The 22,296-nt window shown below is 47.9% G+C and overlaps 1 protein-coding gene across 1 annotated transcript in view; it reads left to right on the forward strand.

Moving 5' to 3' along the window:
* RASA3 (RAS p21 protein activator 3) overlaps positions 1–22,296 on the forward strand; it is a 615,753-nt gene that overhangs the window by 352,519 nt on the left and 240,938 nt on the right. Inside the window, exon 4 of the mRNA XM_030201492.1 lies at positions 7,021–7,115. Within this exon, the coding sequence (XP_030057352.1) occupies positions 7,021–7,115 (95 nt within the window). The remainder of the gene's footprint in view (positions 1–7,020; positions 7,116–22,296) is intronic.

Genomic DNA, 22,296 nt, shown 5'->3' on the forward strand with positions numbered 1-22,296 from the left:
AAAACAGGTCCGGGTGAAAACCTCCAAGTACTTGTCAGGGACGTCCTTTTTTTTCCGATTGTGGGTCAAGGACGTCCAAGTGTTAGGCACACCCAAATTCCGCCTTTGCTACGCCTCTAACATGCCCCCTTGAACTTTGGCCGTTCTTGCGACGGAGTGCAGTTGAAAATGTACTAAATTGAACTTCGATTATACTGATTTGGACGTCCCTGGGAGAAGGACTTCTATCTTCCGTTTTATGTCGAAAGATGGACGTCTTTCTCTTTTGAAAATGAGCCCGATACTCTTTCATTGATCTGACTCAATATGAGAGTTTTTATGTTCCTGTTTCACTGCTGGTGGGGGATAACATAGACACAGCCAAGGGATAATATCCTTAAATCTGAAATGATCACTAATAAAACTGGAAAAGGTAGAAAGAAGGGCAACACAAACAAAAAAAGGAGATGGAAAGGTTACCCTAGGAGGAAAAGCTAAAAAGGTTAAGGATCTTCATCTTGGAGAAGAGGTAACTGAAAAGGGATTCGGTAGAGGATTATATGAGTAATGTGAAACAGATTAATAGGGAATGGTTATATATTCTATTAAATAGTACAAGGACTACTGTACATGTAGAAGCCTGTGGAAATATTTAGAACTAATTTTCTAAGGGGCTCATTTTCAAAAGAGAAAGACATCTAAAAAGTGGCATAAAAAAGCGTTTGGATGTTTTTCTCACAAAAATATCCAAATCACTATTTTTGAAACCTGTTTTGCAGATGTTTATCTATGCAATTCATCTGCAGTTCTTCCAAATCACAAGGGGGTGTGTCAGGGGTGTTTTGGGGGCAGGATTAGGGTATTTATAACACTTGGACGTTTTACAGCCATAATGGAACAAAACAAAAATGTCTAAGGCTGAAACATCAACATTTTGGTTAAGTCCTGTTTTTAGAACGAATAAGGCACAAAAAGGTGCCATAAATGACCAGGTGACCATTGGAGGGAATCAGGGATGACCCCCTTACTGTAGGGGTATTTAATGCCTTACATTACTCCCCCAGTGGTCACTGATCCCCTCCCACCCACTCCCAAAAATGTGAATAAAAATATTACTTACCAGCCTTCATGACAGCTTCAGATATAATGGCCAGGTCTTTTAGAGCAGCATGCAGATCCCTGGAGTAGTCTAGTGGTCGGTGCAGTGCACTGTAGACAAGTGGACCCCAGGCCCATATCTCCTCCTACCTGTTACAATTGTAATGGAAACTGTGAGCCCTCCCACATATAGATGCCCCCCTTCACCCATTAGGGCTACTGTAATGGTGTACAGTTGGGGGCAGTGGATTTTTGATGAGTTTTGGAGGGCTCAGTGGACAAGATAAGGGAGCAACAGTGAGGAGTGTACCTGGGAGCATTTATATGAATTTGACTGCAGTGCTCCCTAGAGTGCTCTACTGCTGTTCTGGGATGTCTAGGAGACCAGTCTACTAAAAATGCTAGCCCCTCATTCATCACAATGGCTTGATTTTCTATGTTTTGCAGATGGATTTTTTTTTTTTTTTTTTTTAATGGAGCAAAAAGATAAACATCTAGAAAACAGCAATTTTCAGAAATAAAATAGACGTTTTTTTGTTTCGAAAATGATTATATTCCCCATTTGAATTTTGGACGTTTTGAGCAAAACATCAAAAGTTGGACTTAGATATCATATAAAAAATGTCCCTCTAAAGCATTCTGTCAGTGCACATTTTAGATATAGAATTTGTTGTCAGAGAATGTGGTCTAGGTTAATAGAGCTGGAGATGAGTTTCTGGAGGACAAGTCCATTAACAGCCATTAGTTAGGAAGATGTAGAGATCTCCACCTCTTATTTCTGGGAATGGTCATTGGGGGAAAAAATCTTCCCAGTAAGACCTGCCACCTACTTCTACATGACCTAGACTGACCACTGTTGGAGATAGGAAGCTGGACTTGATGGCCCATTGGAATGATCCAACTTGGTACTTCCTGTATGTTGCAGGGTACCATATCAGTGTTCTGTGGGAAAGAAGGTGGTACAGCTGTGTTATGAAAACTCTTTGACTAACCACTGTCTTAAAAACTGTGTCTAGCATACTGAGCTCAGCTCCTATAGACCAACTGTGTTATTTTACCTATACTCCTAGCTTATTACTACTTCTGCTATTATTTAACATGTAAGAGGCAGTCCCTGCTTGACAGATCTTATCTAATCAAGACAGACAAACAGGACAAATAAGGGAATTACTTAAGGTGGGAATTATAAAACAGACATGGGTACTGAACACGTAAATAGGAGTTAGGAGTTAAAAGCGGCCTCAAAAGGTGGGCTTTTAGCCTAGTTTTGAAGACGGCCAGAGCTGGAGCTTGACGTACTGATTCAGGAAGTCAGGAGTTAGCAGTGGAGGAGAAGGGTACAGGTAAGAGAGATTTACCCAATGAACGGCGTTCCCAGGAAGGAGTGTAAGGAGAGATAAGAGTGGAGAGGTACTGAGGAGCTGCAGAGTGAATACACTTGTAAATCAATAAGAGGAGTTTGAATTGTATGCGGAAACGGATAAGGAGCCAATGAAGTGACTTGAGGGCTAACATGAGGATATCAACTCTGGTGGCAGTGGCGTAGCCAGACCTAACATTTTGGGTGGGCCCAGAGCTAATATGGGTGGGCACTATGTATATAGGTATGAGTAGTGTTTCTTGGGATACTAAAAAATAATACATTAGAATGCACTTGATGATGGATTTCTAAGTAGTATGCCCAACATCTGCCCTGCATCAACATACAGCAAAACCAATACCCGTATTTTTAAATATAGTTATATTATCCCACATCTTAAACTTGACCAGGCGTAACTGTACTATAATGGCAAACATCTCAGCACACATGACAGGATCCTACAATATAATCACAGCAATTATATCCTTCAAACTTTGCTTCCCTACCCATCCATCCACCCCCATAGCCCGGCATCAGCCCTTCCCTTCCCTTCTCTACCCAACCCCCCAATCCCACCCATAGCCCATCATCACCCCTTCCCATCCCCATTATTCATCCCATAGTTGTTTTTTGTTGTTGTTGTTGTTGTTGTTGTTGTTACATTTGTACCCTGCGCTTTCCCACTCATGGCAGGCTCAATGCGGCAGGCAATGGAGGGTTAAGTGACTTGCCCAGAGTCACAAGGAGCTGCCTGTGCCAGGAATCGAACTCAGTTCCTCATTCCCCAGGACCAAAGTCCACCACCCTAACCACTAGGCCACTCCTCTACTCAGCTCCACTCTAACCCCCACCCCTTCCTGTAGCCTAGTGTCAGCCCTGTCCTACCCCATCCCCTCATAGTCTGACATCTCCCCCCCCCCCCCCTCCCCGAAGCACATTAGCATTAAATATAAAACCTTTTGGGTTTTAATGGCACTGCAGAGGCCACCCTCACCCAGGAACCTGCCTACATTAAATATAAAGATTTTTTTTTAACCTGGACACTGCGGAGACCATCCCCACCCCAAAACCCACCAACATATAATTTTAAAAGGGAAATGGAACTTGATATACCGCCTTTCTGAGGTTTTTGCAACTACATTCAAAGTGGTTTACATATATTCAGGTACTTATTTTGTACCGGGGGCAGTGGAGGGTGAAGTGATTTGGCCAGAGTCACAAGGAGCTACAGTGGGAATTTAACTCAGTTCCCCAGGATCAAAGTCCATTGCACTAACCACTAGGCTACTCCTCCACTCCTGGGCACTGAGCCTACCCCCACCCAGAAACCCACTAAGGTGAGTTTCTGGGTGGGGGTGAGCTCTTCACTGCCTAGGGAAAAATGATTAACTATACCTTTTTTTCTCCTAGGCAGTGAAGAGCCCACATCCACCCAGAAGCCCACCAGCAGCATTACACTCACTATACATGTTAAAAAATATATTTATTTTACCTGGGTAACTGGCTTGAGTTTTGGTAGCAGAATGTTTACCGGTTCCTGGGCCGCCGCGGACGACGACCCAATTGTGAGAACAATCAGCCTGCTGTCCTCAGAGAATACCTGCTACAGGTAAGTATCTTCACTTTCCCAAGAGCTCTCCAGTTCCATCCCAGTCTCTGGAGTATTTGGGGGCACAGTCCGACACCACTTGGGGGCGGGTATTCCTCCCAGAGCTCAGGCGAACCAAGCTGCAAGGTCAGGTGTGTGGCCTCTTGGATATACCAAGCCCCCGGACCTGGGATTATGTACAGATTTTGGGCCCTAGGGCAGCCACCCTGGAGGTGGTTCCCTGGGCCAAGGCACAAATGCATCCATTACAACAACCTCTGTTGAGTCATTAATCGCTGATGTCACAGGATTATCAGCGGCGTCTTTGGTGGTTATCTCGTGCATGGATGAGCATGGTCTAGTGGCTCCAATCATTGAACCTGTGGTGGGGGAAGCCGTTGGCCTCCCCTCAGTGGGTGGTGGTGGTGATGATGGATGCCAGCTTGATGGGATGGGGGCTCATTGTCTCCACTGTTACACACAAGGGTGCTGGTCTGAGTGGGAGTTGCATTGACCGATCAACATGCTGGAACTGTGGGCCATTGCATGTGCGCTCCTGGCCTATCAGGAAATGCTGGAGGCAAACCGGTGCGTGTCCTCTCCAACAATGCAATGGCAGTGGCTTACATCAATCGCCAGGGTGGCACGCGGAGTCTGGTGCTGGCCTCGGAGGCTCAGGACCTCATGCGGTGGACGGAAGCTTATCTCCTATATGTCTCAGTGGTTTGTACTGCGGAGAACCTCAATGTGCAGGCATACTTTCTCAGCCTCAATGTCTTGGACCAGGCGGTGTGGGAGTTCTTTGAGGAGACCTTCCGCCTGATCAAGTAGCGGTGGGGCATGCCATGACCCGGGTGAACATGAAGGTGCTCCTGTTTTTCAGCCAAAAACAGGGGGTCCGAGGGGCTTGACACGCTTCTCCAGCCATGGCCGGAGTCAGACCTGCAGTATGTCTTTTCTCCATGGCTGTTGATCGGTCGTACTATGCACAGGATAGGGTGTCACAGAGGTCTGGTCATTTTAGTTTCACCAGACTGGCCCCGAAGGCCCTGGGATGTGGATTTGGTTCTACTCCTGGTGGATGAACCGATGTGGCTCCCAGTGACTTCCTTTGGTCTTATGGCCTGGCTCTTGAGAGGCGAGAGTTCGGCGGAAGGGTTATTTGGAAACAGTGATTGCAACTCTTCTGCATGCTCAGAAGAGATCGACTACAGCTTGTGCCAAGGTGTGGTGCACCTTTTAAGCATGGCATGCATCCCAGGCATGGGATCTCTCATGGCTCTCCTTGAGTTAGTTGCTTGATTTCCTGCAGGACGGTCTTCAGAAGGGCTTGGCCTTCAAATCGCTCTGGGTTCAGGTGGCAGCTCTCACCTGTTATTGAGGGCATTTGGCGGGCTTCTCTCTGGCAGCCCATCTGGATGTAGTGAGTTTATTAAAGGGGGCAAATTATCTTCGACCTCCGCTTAGATGCCCATGTTCAGAATGAAGCCTTAATCTGGTTCTTAAAGCTCTGCAGTGAGCACTGTCGTTGCGCAGGGCTACAGAAAAAGATCTTACACTGAAGGCGGTGTTCCTTGTTGCGATAGCATAGGCCCGCCGAGTGTCAGAGATTCAGGCATTGTCCTGCAGAGACCCGTTCCTTCGGCTTTCCAACAAGGGTATGATGATCCATACAGTCCCTTCTTTTTTTACGTAAGGTCGTTTTGGTCTTTCATCTTAATAAGCCGCTTTTCCTTCTGTCTGTTCAGTGGGAGGACTATCTGGTAGACTTTGCTGGCTTGCATTCTTTGGATGTGTGGAGGGTGCTTCTCCAGTACCATCAGTTGACTAATGACTTCTGCAGGATGGATCATCTCTTTGTCCTTCTTTTGGGTCCAAATATTGGCACTACGGCATCCAAAGTGACCATTGCTCAATAAATTAATGAGGCAGTTTCAGCTGCCTTCCTGTTGGCAGTGCGTATTCTCCAGCTGGCTTTGCAGGCTCATTCTACTTGGACCCAGGCAACTTCGTGGGTGGAAACGCTCGTGTTTTTGCTAGAGGAGATCTGTTGGGTGGCTACATGGGTCTCCTGCCATACTTTTAAGCAACATTACCGATTGGATGTGACCATGTGGGCGAATATGGCATTTGGCGCAGCTGTTTTTTCTTGGGGAGCAGTGGCTACCCACCCTACGTAAGGAGTGCTTTTTTTTACATCCCACCAGTTTCTGGATTCATCTGTTGCGAAGGCTAAGGAAGGAACAATGATGTTCTTACCTGATAATTTTCTTTCCTTTAGTTGTAGCAGATGAATCCAACATTCCACCCTAGCGTCAAGCTCCTGGCTGTTCTCGTGGATAAGGGTTTCTGTTATGGGGGATCCTACATTGAGCTTTTCCTCTTCTTTAGGCACAGAATGCTTCTGTCGTGGGACAGGTTCTGTTCTCACAGGCATGTTTCTGACTGGCTTTGGATGCCACTAGTGTCTGCCAAGTTCTGATTGTCTGTCTTGTGAGGAAGGCTCTTTTGTGTTTCCGTTTTTCTTGTGCTTTGTGATGAAACTTATACTGACTGACAAAGGGGCCAGCTGTGCAATGTCACTTCAGTACAGGAACTCTATCCCCACCTGCTGGTAGATGGACACAACCCACCAGTTTCTGGATTTGTCTGCTGCAACTAAAGGAAAGAAAAGTATCAGGTAAGAACATAATTTTTCTATTGGTTCCCTTATAGAACAGGCTCCCAGTAAGTTCCTTCTAGGTGCTTTACTATAGATGCCCTTTTATAGATTTGCTCTCCAAAGTGGGTTAGAAGAAAATGTGTATTGATTTTACTGCATCGATGGTACTGTCAAACTCACTTTTGAGTATGAAGGCAATGACAGGAAAAAGAAATATAAGAGGATAGGGATATTGTTTTGCTTAAAAATTAGTGGATTTTGTCATTCATCCATCTAATTGGTTTGAATTGAAGTGAATGGCATAGACGTTTACTTTTGTCATTGTAATTTCAGGAAAAGTTGCTATACAGAAAGAAGACCTGCAAAAGTACCACAATAGAGACACCTGGTTCCAGGTACAGCATGTGGATGCTGATTCAGAAGTTCAGGTGAGACACTGCAGCTTGCATTTTGTCCATGACTATGACTGCAATAATTAAGCATTTTCTTGTAGCAGGTACAAACTATGAGTATATACCCTATTATCAGATAATATTCAGTGCCATCCTACATTGTGCTGTGAGTTGCACATAGCTTTATGTCCCTTGACAAAATGTTCAGCTCCGTGGCAAATTAACTGCCTGAATAAAGAACACCCTATGTTCCACTGCTGAAGGAAACACTGATTTGGCAGTGGAACATTGCAGTAGCGGGGGGAGGCTTGGGAGACTGGGTGCCCCCCCCTACACACACACTTTGGGCTTAGACCACCTCCTAACGTGTAGCTCCCATTAAATGGCTGGTGGTGATGCCAAAGCCCCGCTAGCCAAAGAAATTTGTTGCCAAGCTGCTGTTCTCCTCCTCACGCTACTGCAGTGCAGAAGACGTTGGCTGTGTGCCACTGACGCCGGAACACGTTGCACATGCTCAGTTTGCATAAGAACTGAGCATGCTTGTGGAGTCCTGGCATCGGTGGCTGGCAGCACACTGCTGACTTCTTGTGTGCTGCAGCAGCGCGAGGATGAGGTATGGCTACTACTACTACTACTACTACTATTTAGCATTTCTATAGCGCTACAAGGCGTACGCAGCGCTGCACAAACATAGAAGAAAGACAGTCCCTGCTCAAAGAGCTTACAATCTAATAGACAAAAAATAAATAAAGTAAGCAAATCAAATCAATTAATGTGAACGGGAAGGAAGAGAGGAGGGTAGGTGGAGGCGAGTGGTTACAAGTGGTTACGAGTCAAAAGCAATGTTAAAGAGGTGGGCTTTCAGTCTAGATTTAAAGGTGGCCAAGGATGGGGCAAGACGTAGGGGCTCAGGAAGTTTATTCCAGGCGTAGGGTGCAGCGAGACAGAAGGCGCGAAGTCTGGAGTTGGCAGTAGTGGAGAAGGGAACAGATAAGAAGGATTTATCCATGGAGCGGAGTGCACGGGAAGGGGTGTAGGGAAGGACGAGTGTGGAGAGATACTGGGGAGCAGCAGAGTGAATACATTTATAGGTTAGTAGAAGAAGTTTGAACAGGATGCGAAAACAGATAGGGAGCCAGTGAAGGGTCTTGAGGAGAGGGGTAGTATGAGTAAAGCGACCCTGGCGGAAGATGAGACGGGCAGCAGAGTTTTGAACCGACTGGAGAGGGAGAGGTGACTAAGTGGGAGGCCAGCAAGAAGCAGATTGCAGTAGTCTAAACGAGAGGTGACAAGGGTGTGGATGAGGGTTTTGGTAGAGTGCTCGGAAAGAATGGGGCGGATTTTACGGATGTTGTAAAGAAAGAAACGACAGGTCTTGGTGGTCTGCTGGATATGAGCAGAGAAGGAGAGAGAAGAGTCAAAGATGACCCCAAGGTTTCGAGCTGAGGAGACAGGGAGAATGAGAGCGCCATCAACAGAAATAGAAAACGGGGGGAGCGGGGAGGTGGATTTGGGGGGGAAAATGAGAAGCTCGGTTTTGGTCATATTTAATTTCAGGTGGCGAGACATCCAGGCAGCAATGTCAGACAAGCACGCTGAAACTTTGGTTTGGATGCAAGGTGAGATATCAGGGGTAGAAAGGTAGATTTGGGAGTCATCAGCATAGAGATGGTAGGAAAAGCCATGGGATGAGATTAATGAACCAAGGGAAGAAGTGTAGATAGAAAAGAGGAGGGGACCAAGAACAGAACCCTGAGGTACGCCGACAGGCAGAGGAATAGAAGTAGAAGAGGATCCACCAGAGTGAACACTAAAGGTGCGGAGGGAGAGGTAGGAAGAGAACCAGGAAAGAACAGATCCCTGGAATCCAAGTGAGGACAGGGTATCGAGAAGTATGCTGTGATCGACAGTGTCAAAAGCAGCGGAAAGATCAAGAAGAATGAGGATGGAATATTGACCTCTGGATTTAGCCAGTAATAGGTCATTGGAGGCTTTAGTAAGCGCAGTTTCGGTTGAGTGGAGAGGGCGAAAACCAGATTGTAGTGGGTCAAGAATAGCATGTGAGGAGAGAAAATCAAGGCAGCGGCGGTGAACAGCACGCTCAAGTAATTTGGAGAGAAAAGGAAGGAGGGAGATGGGTCGGTAATTAGAGGGACAAGTAGGGTCAGGTGAAGGCTTCTTAAGGAGAGGTGTGACCACAGCATGTTTAAAGGCAGCAGGGACAGTCGCAGTGGAAAGTGAGAGGTTGAGAATGTGACAGATAAAAGGAATAAGAGTAGGAGAGATGGCATTAAGAAGGTGGGTGGGAATGGGGTCAGAGGAACAGGTGGTACATTTTGAGGAAGAAAGGAGAAGTGTAGTTTCCTCAATAGTAACTTCAGGAAAGGAGGAAAGGGAATGAGGGGAAGGAGAGAGAGGGGAACGGACTAGTGGAGGGAGAGCTGGTGAGGTAGAGAAAGCAAGGTTTATCTTTTGAACCTTGTTGTGAAAGAATTCAGCAAGGGTCTGAGGAGATAATGAAGGGGGAGTTGGGGGAGGGGGCACCTTGAGGAGAGAGTTCAATGTGGTGAAGAGAAGTCGAGGATTAGAGCCAAGAGAGTTGGTCAGTTGGATATAATAATCCTGTTTGGCACGTAAAAGAGAAGATTGGAAGGAGGTCAGCATGAACTTAAAGTGTAAGAAATCAGCAAGGGCCCGAGATTTCCGCCAGAGGCGTTCGGCGGAGCGGGTACAGGAACGTAGGTAGCGGATATTAGAAGTCAGCCAAGGTTGGGGTTTTGTACGCCTTACAGGGCGGGTCATCAAAGGTGCAAGAGTGTCTAAGGCAGAGGATAGAGTATTGTTGTAAGAAGAAACAGCCTCGTTGACAGACGTGGATGGTGCCACAGTAGAGAGGAGGTTTGAAACATGGGAGGATAGAGATGAAGGGTCTATATCGTGAAGATTCCTAGATAAATTAGATAGGATAGGACGGGACTGGGAGGGAGGAGATTTAAGTGTGAAAGTTATAAGATGGTGATCAGAGGAGGGATGATCAGAGGCAAGGAAACTAGAAGGTGAACAGTTGGAGGAGAAGATGAGATCAAGACAGTGACCATTTTGATGAGTGGGGGAGGTGGAGCATAGTTGGAGATTAAAGGACGACGTTAAAGCGAGTAACTTGGAAATATAAGAGTTGGAAGGATCATTAGCAGGAATATTAAAGTCACCAAGGATGAGAGAGGGGGAGGAAGGATCATGGAAGAAGGCAAGCCAGGCGTCAAAGTCACTGAGAAAGGATGAAAGGGACTTATCAGGGGGACGATAAATGACCGCTATTCGAAGAGGCAGAGGAGAGAAAAGGCGGATAGAGTGGACTTCAAAGGAGGGGCTTCGGCATCCCTCCAGGAAAGGTGATATTTTTGGTGCACTGGGGGATTGGGAGGGAGGGAAGGAATGCATTGCACCCCCCCCCACATCCACCTCTGGGCCCTATCCCCAAATAGGAGGGCTGGCTATGCCCCTAGTGTTTTGGTGAAATTAGTAAATAATGATACTATATTGCACACAAGTAAAGAAACTAAGACCATAGGGGCAACACTATAAGTGAACACCACAAGTTAGGTGTTTTAGATGCAGTGTGTTGATCCCCAATTGAAGGACTTATTTCCAAAACCTGCTAAGTCCACTTTCAGCAACAAATGAGATATAGTTTCATATGGACAAAGGATATTGTTATCTAACAGTGTAATTAATTGTTGAGATGAAAGGTGTGTTTGTCACTTGCCTGCAGCCAAGTTAAAATAAGATTTGTTTCCAAAATCAGCTTAAGTCCAGGCGGATGTTAATTCCAAAACTAGTTAAGTCTTATACATTCTATGGCCATAGCATACCAGGTAGCATGGCATGCAGCAGCCAATAATTAAGTATGCCAGTTTTGTCACATGTAGTTACATATTTGGATAAACAGGCATTAGAAAAATGTTTTGCAGTTTTAATCTTAATTCAATATTTATAATATGTTGCACCTAACACATTATGAGACTCATTTTCGAAATAGAAAAGCATTAAAAAAAAAAGGCACAAAGTGGCAGAGAGACTTTTTTCACAAAAACATCCAAATCGCTATTTTCAAAACTTATTTTTAAGACGTTTTTCTATGCAGTTCGTCTAAATCTCAAAGGAGCATGTTGGAGATGTGTTTTGGGTGGGACTAGATTGGGCTTACAATTTGGATGTTTTTCTGCAATAACGGAACATTGTAAAATGTTCAGGACAAAAAGTAGAACAATATTAGCTAGACCTGTTTCAATAATGACTAAGTGCAAAAAAGTTGCCCAAACTGACCAGATGACCACTGGCAAGATAAAGGCAAGACATCCTCCTTAATCCTTCAGGGTCACTGACCCCCTGCCACCCCCGTAACAGGTGAAAGTGACAGTACATATGGTACCAGGCTCTATCACAGCTGCAGATATAATTGTCATTCCTGTTAGAGCAGCAAGCAGATCCCTAAAGTACCGTAGTGGTTGGTGCATTGGACTGTAGAGAAGGGGACCTAGGCCCATATACCGTTGTAACTAGTATACTTGTGGTAGACAGTGAGAGTGACCCAAACCCCACGAAATACCTACTGTACCCACATATAGGTGACACCTGCAGGCTTAAGGGCTATTGTAGTGGTGTACAGTTGGGTACAGTACATTATTTGCTTTTCCTGGAGGGCTCACCATACATTATTAGGGGGTTACGACATGATGTGTATCTGGGACCTTTTATATGAAGGTCACTGCAGTGTCCCCTAGGCTGCCCCACTGCTCTGCTGGAATGTTTTTGTGGCCAGTTTAGTAGGACTGCTAGCCCTCAGACATCCCAGTGGCTTGTTTTTGTGTGTTTTTCCCTTGGATGTTTGAAAATGGCCATAAGTACATACGTATTACCATACTGGAACAGACCAAAAGTCCATCAGGCCTAGCATCCTGTTTCCAACAGTGGCCAATCCATGTCACAAGTACGTGACAAGATCCCAGAACAGTACAATACATTTTATGCTGCTTATCCTAGAAATAAGCAGTGGATCTTCCCCATTTTAATAATGGCTTATGGACTTTTCTTTTAGGAAGCTATCCAAACCTTTTATAAACCCGGCTAAGCTAGCTGCTTTTACTTCGTTCTCTGGCAACGAATTCCAGAGTTTAATTACACGTTGAGTAAAGAAATGTTTTCTCCGATTTGTTTTAAATTTGCTACTTTGTAGCTTCATTGTGTGCCCCCTAGTCCTAGTATTTTTGGAAAGAGTAAACAAGTAGTTCACGTCTACCCGTTCCATTCCATTCATTAATTTATAGACTTCTATCATATCTCCCCTCAGCCATCTCTTCTCAAAGCTGAAGAACCCTAGCTGCTTTAGCCTTTCCTCATGGGGAAGTCGTCCCATCCCTTTTATCATTTTCGTTGCCCTTCTCTGTACCTTTTCTAATTCCACCATACCTTTTTTGAGATACGGTGACCAAAATTGCACACCGAGGTGCAGTCGCACGATGGAGCGATACAAAGGCATTATAACTTCCTCATTTTTATTTTCCATTCCTTTCCTAATAATACTTAACATTCTATTTGCTTTCTTAGCCGCCGCTGCACACTGAGCAGAGGATTTCAACGTATCATAAACGATGACACCTAGATCCTTTCCTGGGCTGTGATTACGTAGCTATAGTTTGGGTTCCTCTTTCCCACATATATCACTTTGCACTTGCTCATATTAAATGTCATCTGCCATTTGGATGCCCAGTCTCCCAGTCTCGTATGGTCCTCTTGCATTTTTCACAGTCCTCTTGCAAATTTAACAACTTTGAATAACTTTGTGTCATCAGCAAATTTAATTACCTCACTAGTTACTCCCATCTCTAGATCATTTATAAATATGTTGAAAAGCAACGGTCCCAGCACAGATGCCTGGGGAAGCCCCACTATCTACCCTTCTACATTGAGAATACTGACCATTTAACCCTACTCTCTGTTTTCTATCATTTAATCAATATTTTGTCCACAATAGAACACTACCTCCTATCCCATGACTCTCCAATTTCCTCTGGAGTCTTTCATGAGGTACTTTGTCAAATGCCTTTTGAAAATCCAGATACACAATATCGACCGTTTCACCTTTATCCATGTGTTTGTTCACACCTTCAAAGAAATGTAATAGATTGGTGAGGCAAGATTTCCCTTTACTAAGTCCATTTTGGCTTTTTCTCATTAATCCATGCTTTTGAATATGTGCTGTAATTTTGTTCTTAATAATATTCTCCGAGGACAAGCAGGCTGCTTGTTCTCACTGATGGGTTGACGTCCTCGGCAGCCCCCTCCATCGGAAAGTTTACTAGCAAAGGCCTTTGCTAGTCCTCGCGCGCCCATGCACACCGCGCATGCGCGGCCGTCTTCCCGCCCGAAACCGGCTCGAGCCGGCCAGTCTTCTTTCGTCCGCGCTCGGTACGGTCGTGTTACGCCGTTCGTGCCCCAGAGAGTCGACCTCGCGCGTCCTTTTCGACGTGTTTTTTCCTTGTTTTTCTTTAAAAAAGTTCGGGAAGTGTTCCGGAAGACCCTTTCGGGTTTTCTGCCCTTCCCGTACTTTTCACAGCTTTTGCCCCGTAAGTTTTCTTTCGTTGTCGGGGTAGGCCTAGTTTGGCCTCGGTCGAGATTTTTCTCCCTTTAAATTTTGGTGCTTCAATTTTCGCCATTTCGGCCTTTGATTTCGCCGGCGTGATTTTTCCGCCCATGACATCGAAGCCTTCCAGCGGCTTCAAGAAGTGCACCCAGTGCGCCCGGGTAATCTTGCTCACTGTGTGTCTTCAGTGTCTAGGGGCCCAGCACCGCCCTCAGAACTGCAGTCTGTGTTCCCTGTTACAAAGGCGGACTCAGGTAGCGAGATTAGCCCAGTGGAACGTTTTGTTCTCGGGCTCTTCGTCGGCATCGGCACCGGAGGCATCGAGTGCATCGACGTCGTCAGCGTCCGGACCATCTTCCTTGGCTGCCGCTCCATCGACTGCATCGAGGCATCGGACCTCTGCATCGGCGCCGAGGCATCGGGCGACTGCATCGACGTCGGTGGTACCGAGACTTCGTCTGCTGATGTCGTCGGACGGAGGTGCATCGTCAGGAGTGCAGGTGAGGGCTGTCCATTCCCCTGCTGGTGGCGGTGAGCCTTCGGGTGGGTCTCCTCCTACCCTGAGGGCTCCTGCGGTACAGCCCCCCCGGGATCGACCCCTCTTCGGTCTCGGCCCCGAGGAAGCGACGGATGGATTCTACGTCCTCCTCGTCGGTGCCGGGGAGCTCCGGTGACATGCTTCGGAAGAAGTCGAAGAAGCATCGACACCGGTCTCCTCCCCGTGTCGGCACCGAGAGCTCTGGGTCGCCGAGGGATTCGGCACCCAGCAGGCATCGGCACCGAGAGGACCGCTCACCCTCTGTTCAGGAGGTGTCGATGCGCTCCACTCTGGACAGCCCGGAACAGCCTCCTCGCCCAGAACAGGTTCTGACGTCGACGCCTGCATCGACCTCTCAGCCTTTTTCTGCAGCCACTCTGAACGAGAGCCTTCCGGCCGTTCTCCCAGAGATTCTGGAAGAGCTGTTGCGCCCTACTCCTCCGGTACCGGCGGTGCTTGCGCCTCCCGGTACCGTCGAGCGTCTTGGCGCCGGCTGGTCCATCGCCCAGGTTGAGGTCCCCGACGTCGGTACCGCGTGCCGGTGCCGACCGCGGCCACCTCCCAGGAAGGCTCCCGACTACGTCGGCGGAGGGAGCTTCGCCGATGCGGGCGAGGGAGTCTACCTCTCGACGCCCCCATCGTGGACGTGGCTCCACGGAGTCGAGCCGGGCGAGGTTGCAGACACAGGTCCGTGAACTTGTGTCTGACACCGAGGGTGAGGCCTCGTGGGAGGCGAAGAAGACCCCAGATATTTCTCTGACGAGGAGAGTCTGAGGGTCTTCCTTCTGATCCCACTCCCTCTCCTGAAAGGCAGCTTTCTCCTCCTGAGAGTCTGTCTTTCGCTTCCTTTGTCCGGGAGATGTCTACGGCCATCCATTCCCGGTGGTTGTGGAGGACGAGCCCAGGGTCTGAAATGTTTGAGCTCCTGGACTATCCTTCTCCACCTAAGGACGCGTCCACTGTTCCCTTGCATCATGTCCTGAAAAAGACATTGCTTGCGAACTGGACCAAGCCATTAAGTAATCCCCACATTCCCAAGAAGATCGAGTCCCAGTACCGGATCCATGGGGACCCAGAGCTGATGCGCACTCAGTTGCCTCATGACTCTGGAGTTGTGGATTTGGCCCTAAAGAAGGCTAAGAGTTCTAGGGAGCATGCTTCGGCGCCCCCGGGCAAAGACCCTAGAACCTTAGACTCCTTTGGGAGGAAGGCCTACCATTCTTCTATGCTCGTGGCCAAGATCCAGTCTTACCAGCTCTACACGAGCATACACATGCGGAACAATGTGCGGCAGTTGGCGGGCTTGGTTGATGCTCTTCCCCCTGAGCAAGCCAAGCCTTTTCAGGAGGTGGTCAGGCAGCTGAAGGCGTGCAGAAAATTCCTGGCCAGAGGGAGTTTATGACACTTTTGATGTTGCGTCCAGGGCCGCTGCTCAAGGTGTGGTGATGCGCAGGCTCTCATGGCTGCGTGCCGCCGACCTGGAGAATAGACTCCAGCAGCGGATTGCGGACTCGCCTTGCCGTGCGGACAACATTTTTGGGGAAAAAGTCGAGCAGGTGGTAGAGTCTCTCCACCAGCGGGACACCGCATTCGACAAGTTCTCCCGCCGGCAGCCTTCAGCATCTACCTCTACAGGTAGAAGATTTTTCGGGGGAAGGAAGACTGGTCCCTATGCTTCTGGTAAGCGTAGGTACAATCCTCCTTCCCGACAGCCTGCGGCCAAGGCTAAGCCCCAGCGCGCTCGCTCTCGTCAGCAGCGTGCGCCTCAGCAAGGCCCCGCGGCTCCCCAGCAAAAGCAAGGGGCGAGCTTTTGACTGGGTCCAGCAGGGCATAGCCGACATCCCAGTGTCAGTGCCGGGCGACCTGCCGGTCGGGGGGAGGTTGATAGCTTTTCACCAAAGGTGGCCTCTCATAACCTCCGATCAGTGGGTTCTGCAAATAGTCCGGCAAGGATACACCCTCAATTTGGCCTCAAAACCTCCAAATTGTCCACCGGGAGCTCAGTCTTACAGCTTCCAGCACAAGCAGGTACTTGCAGAAGGAACTCTCCGCCCTTCTCAGCGCCATGCGGTCGAGCCCGTGCCATCCGGGCAGGAAGGGCTGGGATTCTATTCCAGGTACTTCCTTGTGGAAAAGAAGACAGGGGGGATGCGTTCCATCCTAGACCTAAGGGCCCTGAACAAATATCTCGTAAAAGAAAAGTTCAGGATGCTTTCCCCTGGGCACCCTCCTCCCCATGATTCAGCCAAAACGATTGGCTATGCTCTCTGGACTTTAGGATGCCTACACTCACATCCCGATACTGCCAGCTCACAGACAGTATCTGCGATTTCAGCTGGGCACACGCCACTTCCAGTACTGTGTGCTACCCTTTGGGCTCGCCTCTGCGCCCAGGGTGTTCACAAAGTGCTTGGCTGTAGTAGCAGCGGCACTTCGCAGGCTGGGGGTGCACGTGTTCCCATATCTCGACGATTGGCTGGTGAAGAACACATCCGAGGCAGGAGCCCTGCAGTCCATGCAGATGACTATTCGCCTCCTGGAGCTACTGGGGTTTGTGATAAATTATCCAAAGTCCCATCTTCTCCCAGTGCAGAAACTCGAATTCATAGGAGCTCTGCTGGATTCTCGGACGGCTCGCGCCTATCTCCCAGAGACGAGAGCCAACAACTTGTTGTCCCTCGTCTCGCGGGTGCGAGCGTCCCAGCAGATCACAGCTCGGCAGATGTTGAGATTGCTGGGCCACATGGCCTCCACAGTTCATGTGACTCCCATGGCCCGCCTTCACATGAGATCTGCTCAATGGACCCTAGCCTCCCAGTGGTATCAGGCCGCTGGGGGTCTAGAGGACGTGATCCACCTGTCCACGAGGTTCTCAAATCCCTATTGGTGGACGATTTGCTCCAATTTGACTCTGGGACGTCCCTTCCAAATTCCTCAGCCACAAAAGGTGCTGACCACGGATGCGTCCCTCCTGGGATGTGGAGCTCATGTCGATGGGCTTCACACCCAAGGAAGCTGGTCCTCCCAGGAACGCGATCTGCAGATCAATCTTCTGGAGTTACGAGCGATCTGGAACGCTCTGAAGGCTTTCAGAGATCGGCTGTCCACCAAATTATCCAAATTCAGACAGACAACCAGGTTGCCATGTACTATGTCAACAAGCAGGGGGGCAACCGGATCTCGCCCCCTGTGTCAGGAAGCCGTCAGCATGTGGCTCTGGGCTCGCCGTCACGGCATGGGGCTCCAAGCCACATATCTGGCAGGCGTAAACAACAGTCTGGCGACAGGTTGAGCAGGATTATGCAACCTCACGAGTGGTCGCTCAATTCCCGTGTGGTACGACAGATCTTCCAGGTGTGGGGCACCCCCTTGGTAGATCTCTTCGCATCTCGAGTGAACCACAAAGTCCCTCAGTTCTGTTCCAGGCTTCAGGCCCACGGCAGACTGGCATCGGATGCCTTCCTCCTGGACTGGGGGGAGGGTCTGCTGTATGCTTATCCTCCATACCTCTGGTGGGGAAGACTTTGTTGAAACTCAAGCAAGACCGAGGCACCATGATTCTGATTGCTCCTTTTGGCCGCGTCAGATCTGGTTCCCTCTTCTTCTGGAGTTGTCCTCCGAAGAACCGTAAGAGATTGGAGTGTTTTCCGACCCTCATCACACAGGACGAAGGGGCACTTCTGCATCCCAGCCTCCAGTCGCTGGCTCTTCGGCCTGGATGTTGAGGGCGTAGACTTTGCCTCTTTGGGTCTGTCAGAGGGTGTCTCCCCGCATCTTGCTTGCTTCCAGGAAAGATTCCACTAAGAGAAGTTACTTCTTCCATTGGAGGAGGTTTGCCGTCTGGTGTGACAGCAAGGCCCTAGATCCTCGCTCTTGTCCTACACAGACCCTGCTTGAATACCTTCTGCACTTGTCTGAGTCTGGTCTCAAGACCAACTCTGTAAGGGTTCACCTTAGTGCAATCAGTGCTTACCATTACCATGTGGAAGGTAAGCCGATCTCAGGACAGCCCTTTAGTTGTTCGCTTCATGAGAGGCTTGCTGTTGTCAAGCCCCCTGTCAAGCCTCCTACAGTGTCATGGGATCTCAATGTCGTTCTCACCCAGCTGATGAAACCTCCTTTCGAGCCACTGAATTCCTGCCATCTGAAGTACTTGACTGGAAGGTCATTTTCTTGGTGGCAGTTACTTCAGCTCGTAGAGTCAGTGAGCTTCAGGCCCTGGTAGCCCAGGCCCCTTACACCAAATTTCATCATAACAGAGTAGTCCTCCGCACTCACCCTAAGTTCTTGCCAAAGGTCGTGTCAGAGTTCCATCTAAACCAGTCAATTGTCTGCCAACCTTCTTTCCCCGTCCTCATTCCTGCCCCTGCTGAACGTCAGCTGCACACATTGGACTGCAAGAGAGCATTGGCCTTCTATCTGGAGCGGACACAGCCCCACAGACAGTCCCGCCCAATTGTTTGTTTCTTTGACCCCAATAGGAGGGGAGTGGCTGTAGGGAAACGCACCATATCCAATTGGCTAGCAGATTGCATTTCCTTCACTTACGCCCAGGCGGGGCTGACTCTTGAGGGTCATGTCACGGCTCATAATGTTAGAGCCATGGCTGCGTCGGTAGCCCACTTGAAGTCAGCCTCTATTGAAGAAATTTGCAAAGCTGCGACGTGGTCATCTGTCCACACATTCACATCTCATTACTGCCTGCAGCAGGATACCCGACGCGACAGTCGGTTCGGGCAGTCAGTTCTTCAGAACCTGTTTGGGCTAAGGATCCAACTCCACCCCCCGAGGGCCCCTGTTTGTTCTGTTCCAGGCTGCACTCTCAGTTAGTTGGTAAATTTTTTAGGTCAATCTCATTAATGTCCTCGCCGTTGCGAGGCCCAATTGACCATGGTTGTTGTTTTGAGTGAGCCTGGGGGCTAGGGATACCCCATCAGTGAGAACAATCAGCCTGCTTGTCCTCGGAGAAAGCGAATGCTACATACCTGTAGAAGGTATTCTCCGAGGACAGCAGGCTGATTGTTCTCACAAACCCGCCCGCCTCCCCTTTGGAGTTGAGTCTTCCCTTGAAGTGTATTGTCTTGCTACATACTGGACTGGCCGGCTCGAGCCGGTTTCGGGCGGGGGAAGACGGCCCGCGCATGCGCGGTGCGCATGGGCGCGCGAGGACTAGCAAAGGCCTTTGCTAGTAAACTTTCCGATGGAGGGGGCTGCCGAGGACGTCAACCCATCAGTGAGAACAATCAGCCTGCTGTCCTCGGAGAATACCTTCTACAGGTATGTAGCATTCGCTGTCTCTACCATTTTGCCTGGCACCGACATCAGGTTCACTGATCTGTAATTTCCCAGATCACCTCTGGAACCTTTTTATAAAATTCGGCTTTACATTGGCCACTCTCCAATCTTCTGGTACCATGCTTAATTTTAAAGATAAATTACATATTACTAACTATAGTTCTGCAAGTTCATTTTTCAATTCTATCAGTACTCTGGGGTGAATACCATCCAGTCCAGGTGATTTGCTACTCTTCAATTTGTCAAATTGTGCCATTACATCTTCCAGGTTTACAGAGATTTGATTCAGTTCCTCTGAGTCGCCAGCTTTGAATTCCATTTCTGACAGTGGTATCTCTTGCAAGTCTTCCTCGGTGAAGACTGAAGCAAAGAATTAATTTAATCTCTCTGCTGTTGCTTTGTCTTCTTCTCTTAGTGCCCCTTTTACCCTTTAGTCATCTAGTGGTTCAACTGATTATTTTCTCAACTTCTTCTTTCTATTATACGTAAAAAAGATTTTAATGTTCGTTTTTGCCTTCAACGCAATCTTTTTTTCAAAGTCTATCTTTGCCTTCCTTATCAGTGCTTTGCATTTGACTTGCCATTCCATATGCTGTTTCTTATTATTTTCAGTCCAATCCTTCTTCCATTTTCTGAAGTATTTTCTTTTAGCTGTAACAGCTTTCTTCGCCTCACTTTTATACCAAGCCGGCTGTCGTTTGGCTTTTCTTCCTTCTTTTTTAATACATGGAATATAACTGGCCTGGGCTTCCAGGATGGTATTTTTGAACAGCTTCCACGTCTGTACAAATGCATTCAACAGAGTCAGATCCTGTATGGAGGCCAGCTTCTGCCCCACATCATCTATATACAGTGGGGGAAATAAGTATTTGATCCCTTGCTGATTTTGTAAGTTTGCCCACTGACAAAGACATGAGCAGCCCCTAATTGAAGGGTAGGTTATTGGTAACAGTGAGAGATAGCACATCACAAATTAAATCCGGAAAATCACATTGTGGAAAGTATATGAATTTATTTGCATTCTGCAGAGGGAAATAAGTATTTGATCCCTCTGGCAAACAAGACCTAATACTTGGTGGCAAAACCCTTGTTGGCAAGCACAGCGGTCAGACGTCTTCTGTAGTTGATGATGAGGTTTGCACACATGTCAGGAGGAATTTTGGTCCACTCCTCTTTGCAGATCATCTCTAAATCATTAAGAGTTCTGGGCTGTCGCTTGGCAACTCGCAGCTTCAGCTCCCTCCATAAGTTTTCAATGGGATTAAGGTCTGGTGACTGGCTAGGCCACTCCATGACCCTAATGTGCTTCTTCCTGAGCCACTCCTTTGTTGCCTTGGCTGTATGTTTTTGGGTCATTGTCGTGCTGGAAGACCCAGCCACGACCCATTTTTAAGGCCCTGGCGGAGGGAAGGAGGTTGTCACTCAGAATTGTACGGTACATGGCCCCATCCATTCTCCCATTGATGCGGTGAAGTAGTCCTGTGCCCTTAGCAGAGAAACACCCCCAAAACATAACATTTCCACCTCCATGCTTGACAGTGGGGACGGTGTTCTTTGGGTCATAGGCAGCATTTCTCTTCCTCCAAACATGGCGAGTTGAGTTCATGCCAAAGAGCTCAATTTTTGTCTCATCTGACCACAGCACCTTCTCCCAATCACTCTCGGCATCATCCAGGTGTTCACTGGCAAACTTCAGACGGGCCGTCACATGTGCCTTCCGGAGCAGGGGGACCTTGCGGGCACTGCAGGATTGCAATCCGTTATGTCGTAATGTGTACCAATGGTTTTTCGTGGTGACAGTGGTCCCAGCTGCCTTGAGATCATTGACAAGTTCCCCCCTTGTAGTTGTAGGCTGATTTCTAACCTTCCTCATGATCAAGGATACCCCACGAGGTGAGATTTTGCGTGGAGCCCCAGATCTTTGTCGATTGACAGTCATTTTGTACTTCTTCCATTTTCTTACTATGGCACCAACAGTTGTCTCCTTCTTGCCCAGCGTCTTACTGATGGTTTTGTAGCCCATTCCAGCCTTGTGCAGGTGTATGATCTTGTCCCTGACATCCTTAGACAGCTCCTTGCTCTTGGCCATTTTGTAGAGGTTAGAGTCTGACTGATTCACTGAGTCTGTGGACAGGTGTCTTTCATACAGGTGACCATTGCCGACAGCTGTCTGTCATGCAGGTAACGAGTTGATTTGGAGCATCTACCTGGTCTGTAGGGGCCAGATCTCTTACTGGTTGGTGGGGGATCAAATACTTATTTCCCTCTGCAGAATGCAAATAAATTCATATACTTTCCACAATGTGATTTTCCGGATTTAATTTGTGATGTGCTATCTCTCACTGTTACCAATAACCTACCCTTCAATTATGGGCTGCTCATGTCTTTGTCAGTGGGCAAACTTACAAAATCAGCAAGGGATCAAATACTTATTTCCCCCACTGTAAATGAAAAACACATGGGTATGTTTGCTTAGAAGGATTGGATTAAAAGAGGTACATTTAAAAAAAAATGTTTGTTACAAGTGAAGTTGATGCATCATATGTGAATGTAAGAATCGCTTGCTGGGAAACTGCATGTCGTCATGTTCAGTTATTGCTCTGATACAACGTATTTTGCTTTTCCCTTTTTTTGTTAATAAGAACAGGACGTGGTCTGTAAAAATGCAGCTTTTTGATGTAGTCTCTGTTCTTAGCTGAGCTTTACAGCCTTTTGCCCTAGAGAAGAAAAAAATATAAACA

This window comes from Microcaecilia unicolor, chromosome 4 (genome assembly GCF_901765095.1).
Source record: "Microcaecilia unicolor chromosome 4, aMicUni1.1, whole genome shotgun sequence".
Classification (NCBI taxonomy): domain Eukaryota; kingdom Metazoa; phylum Chordata; class Amphibia; order Gymnophiona; family Siphonopidae; genus Microcaecilia; species Microcaecilia unicolor.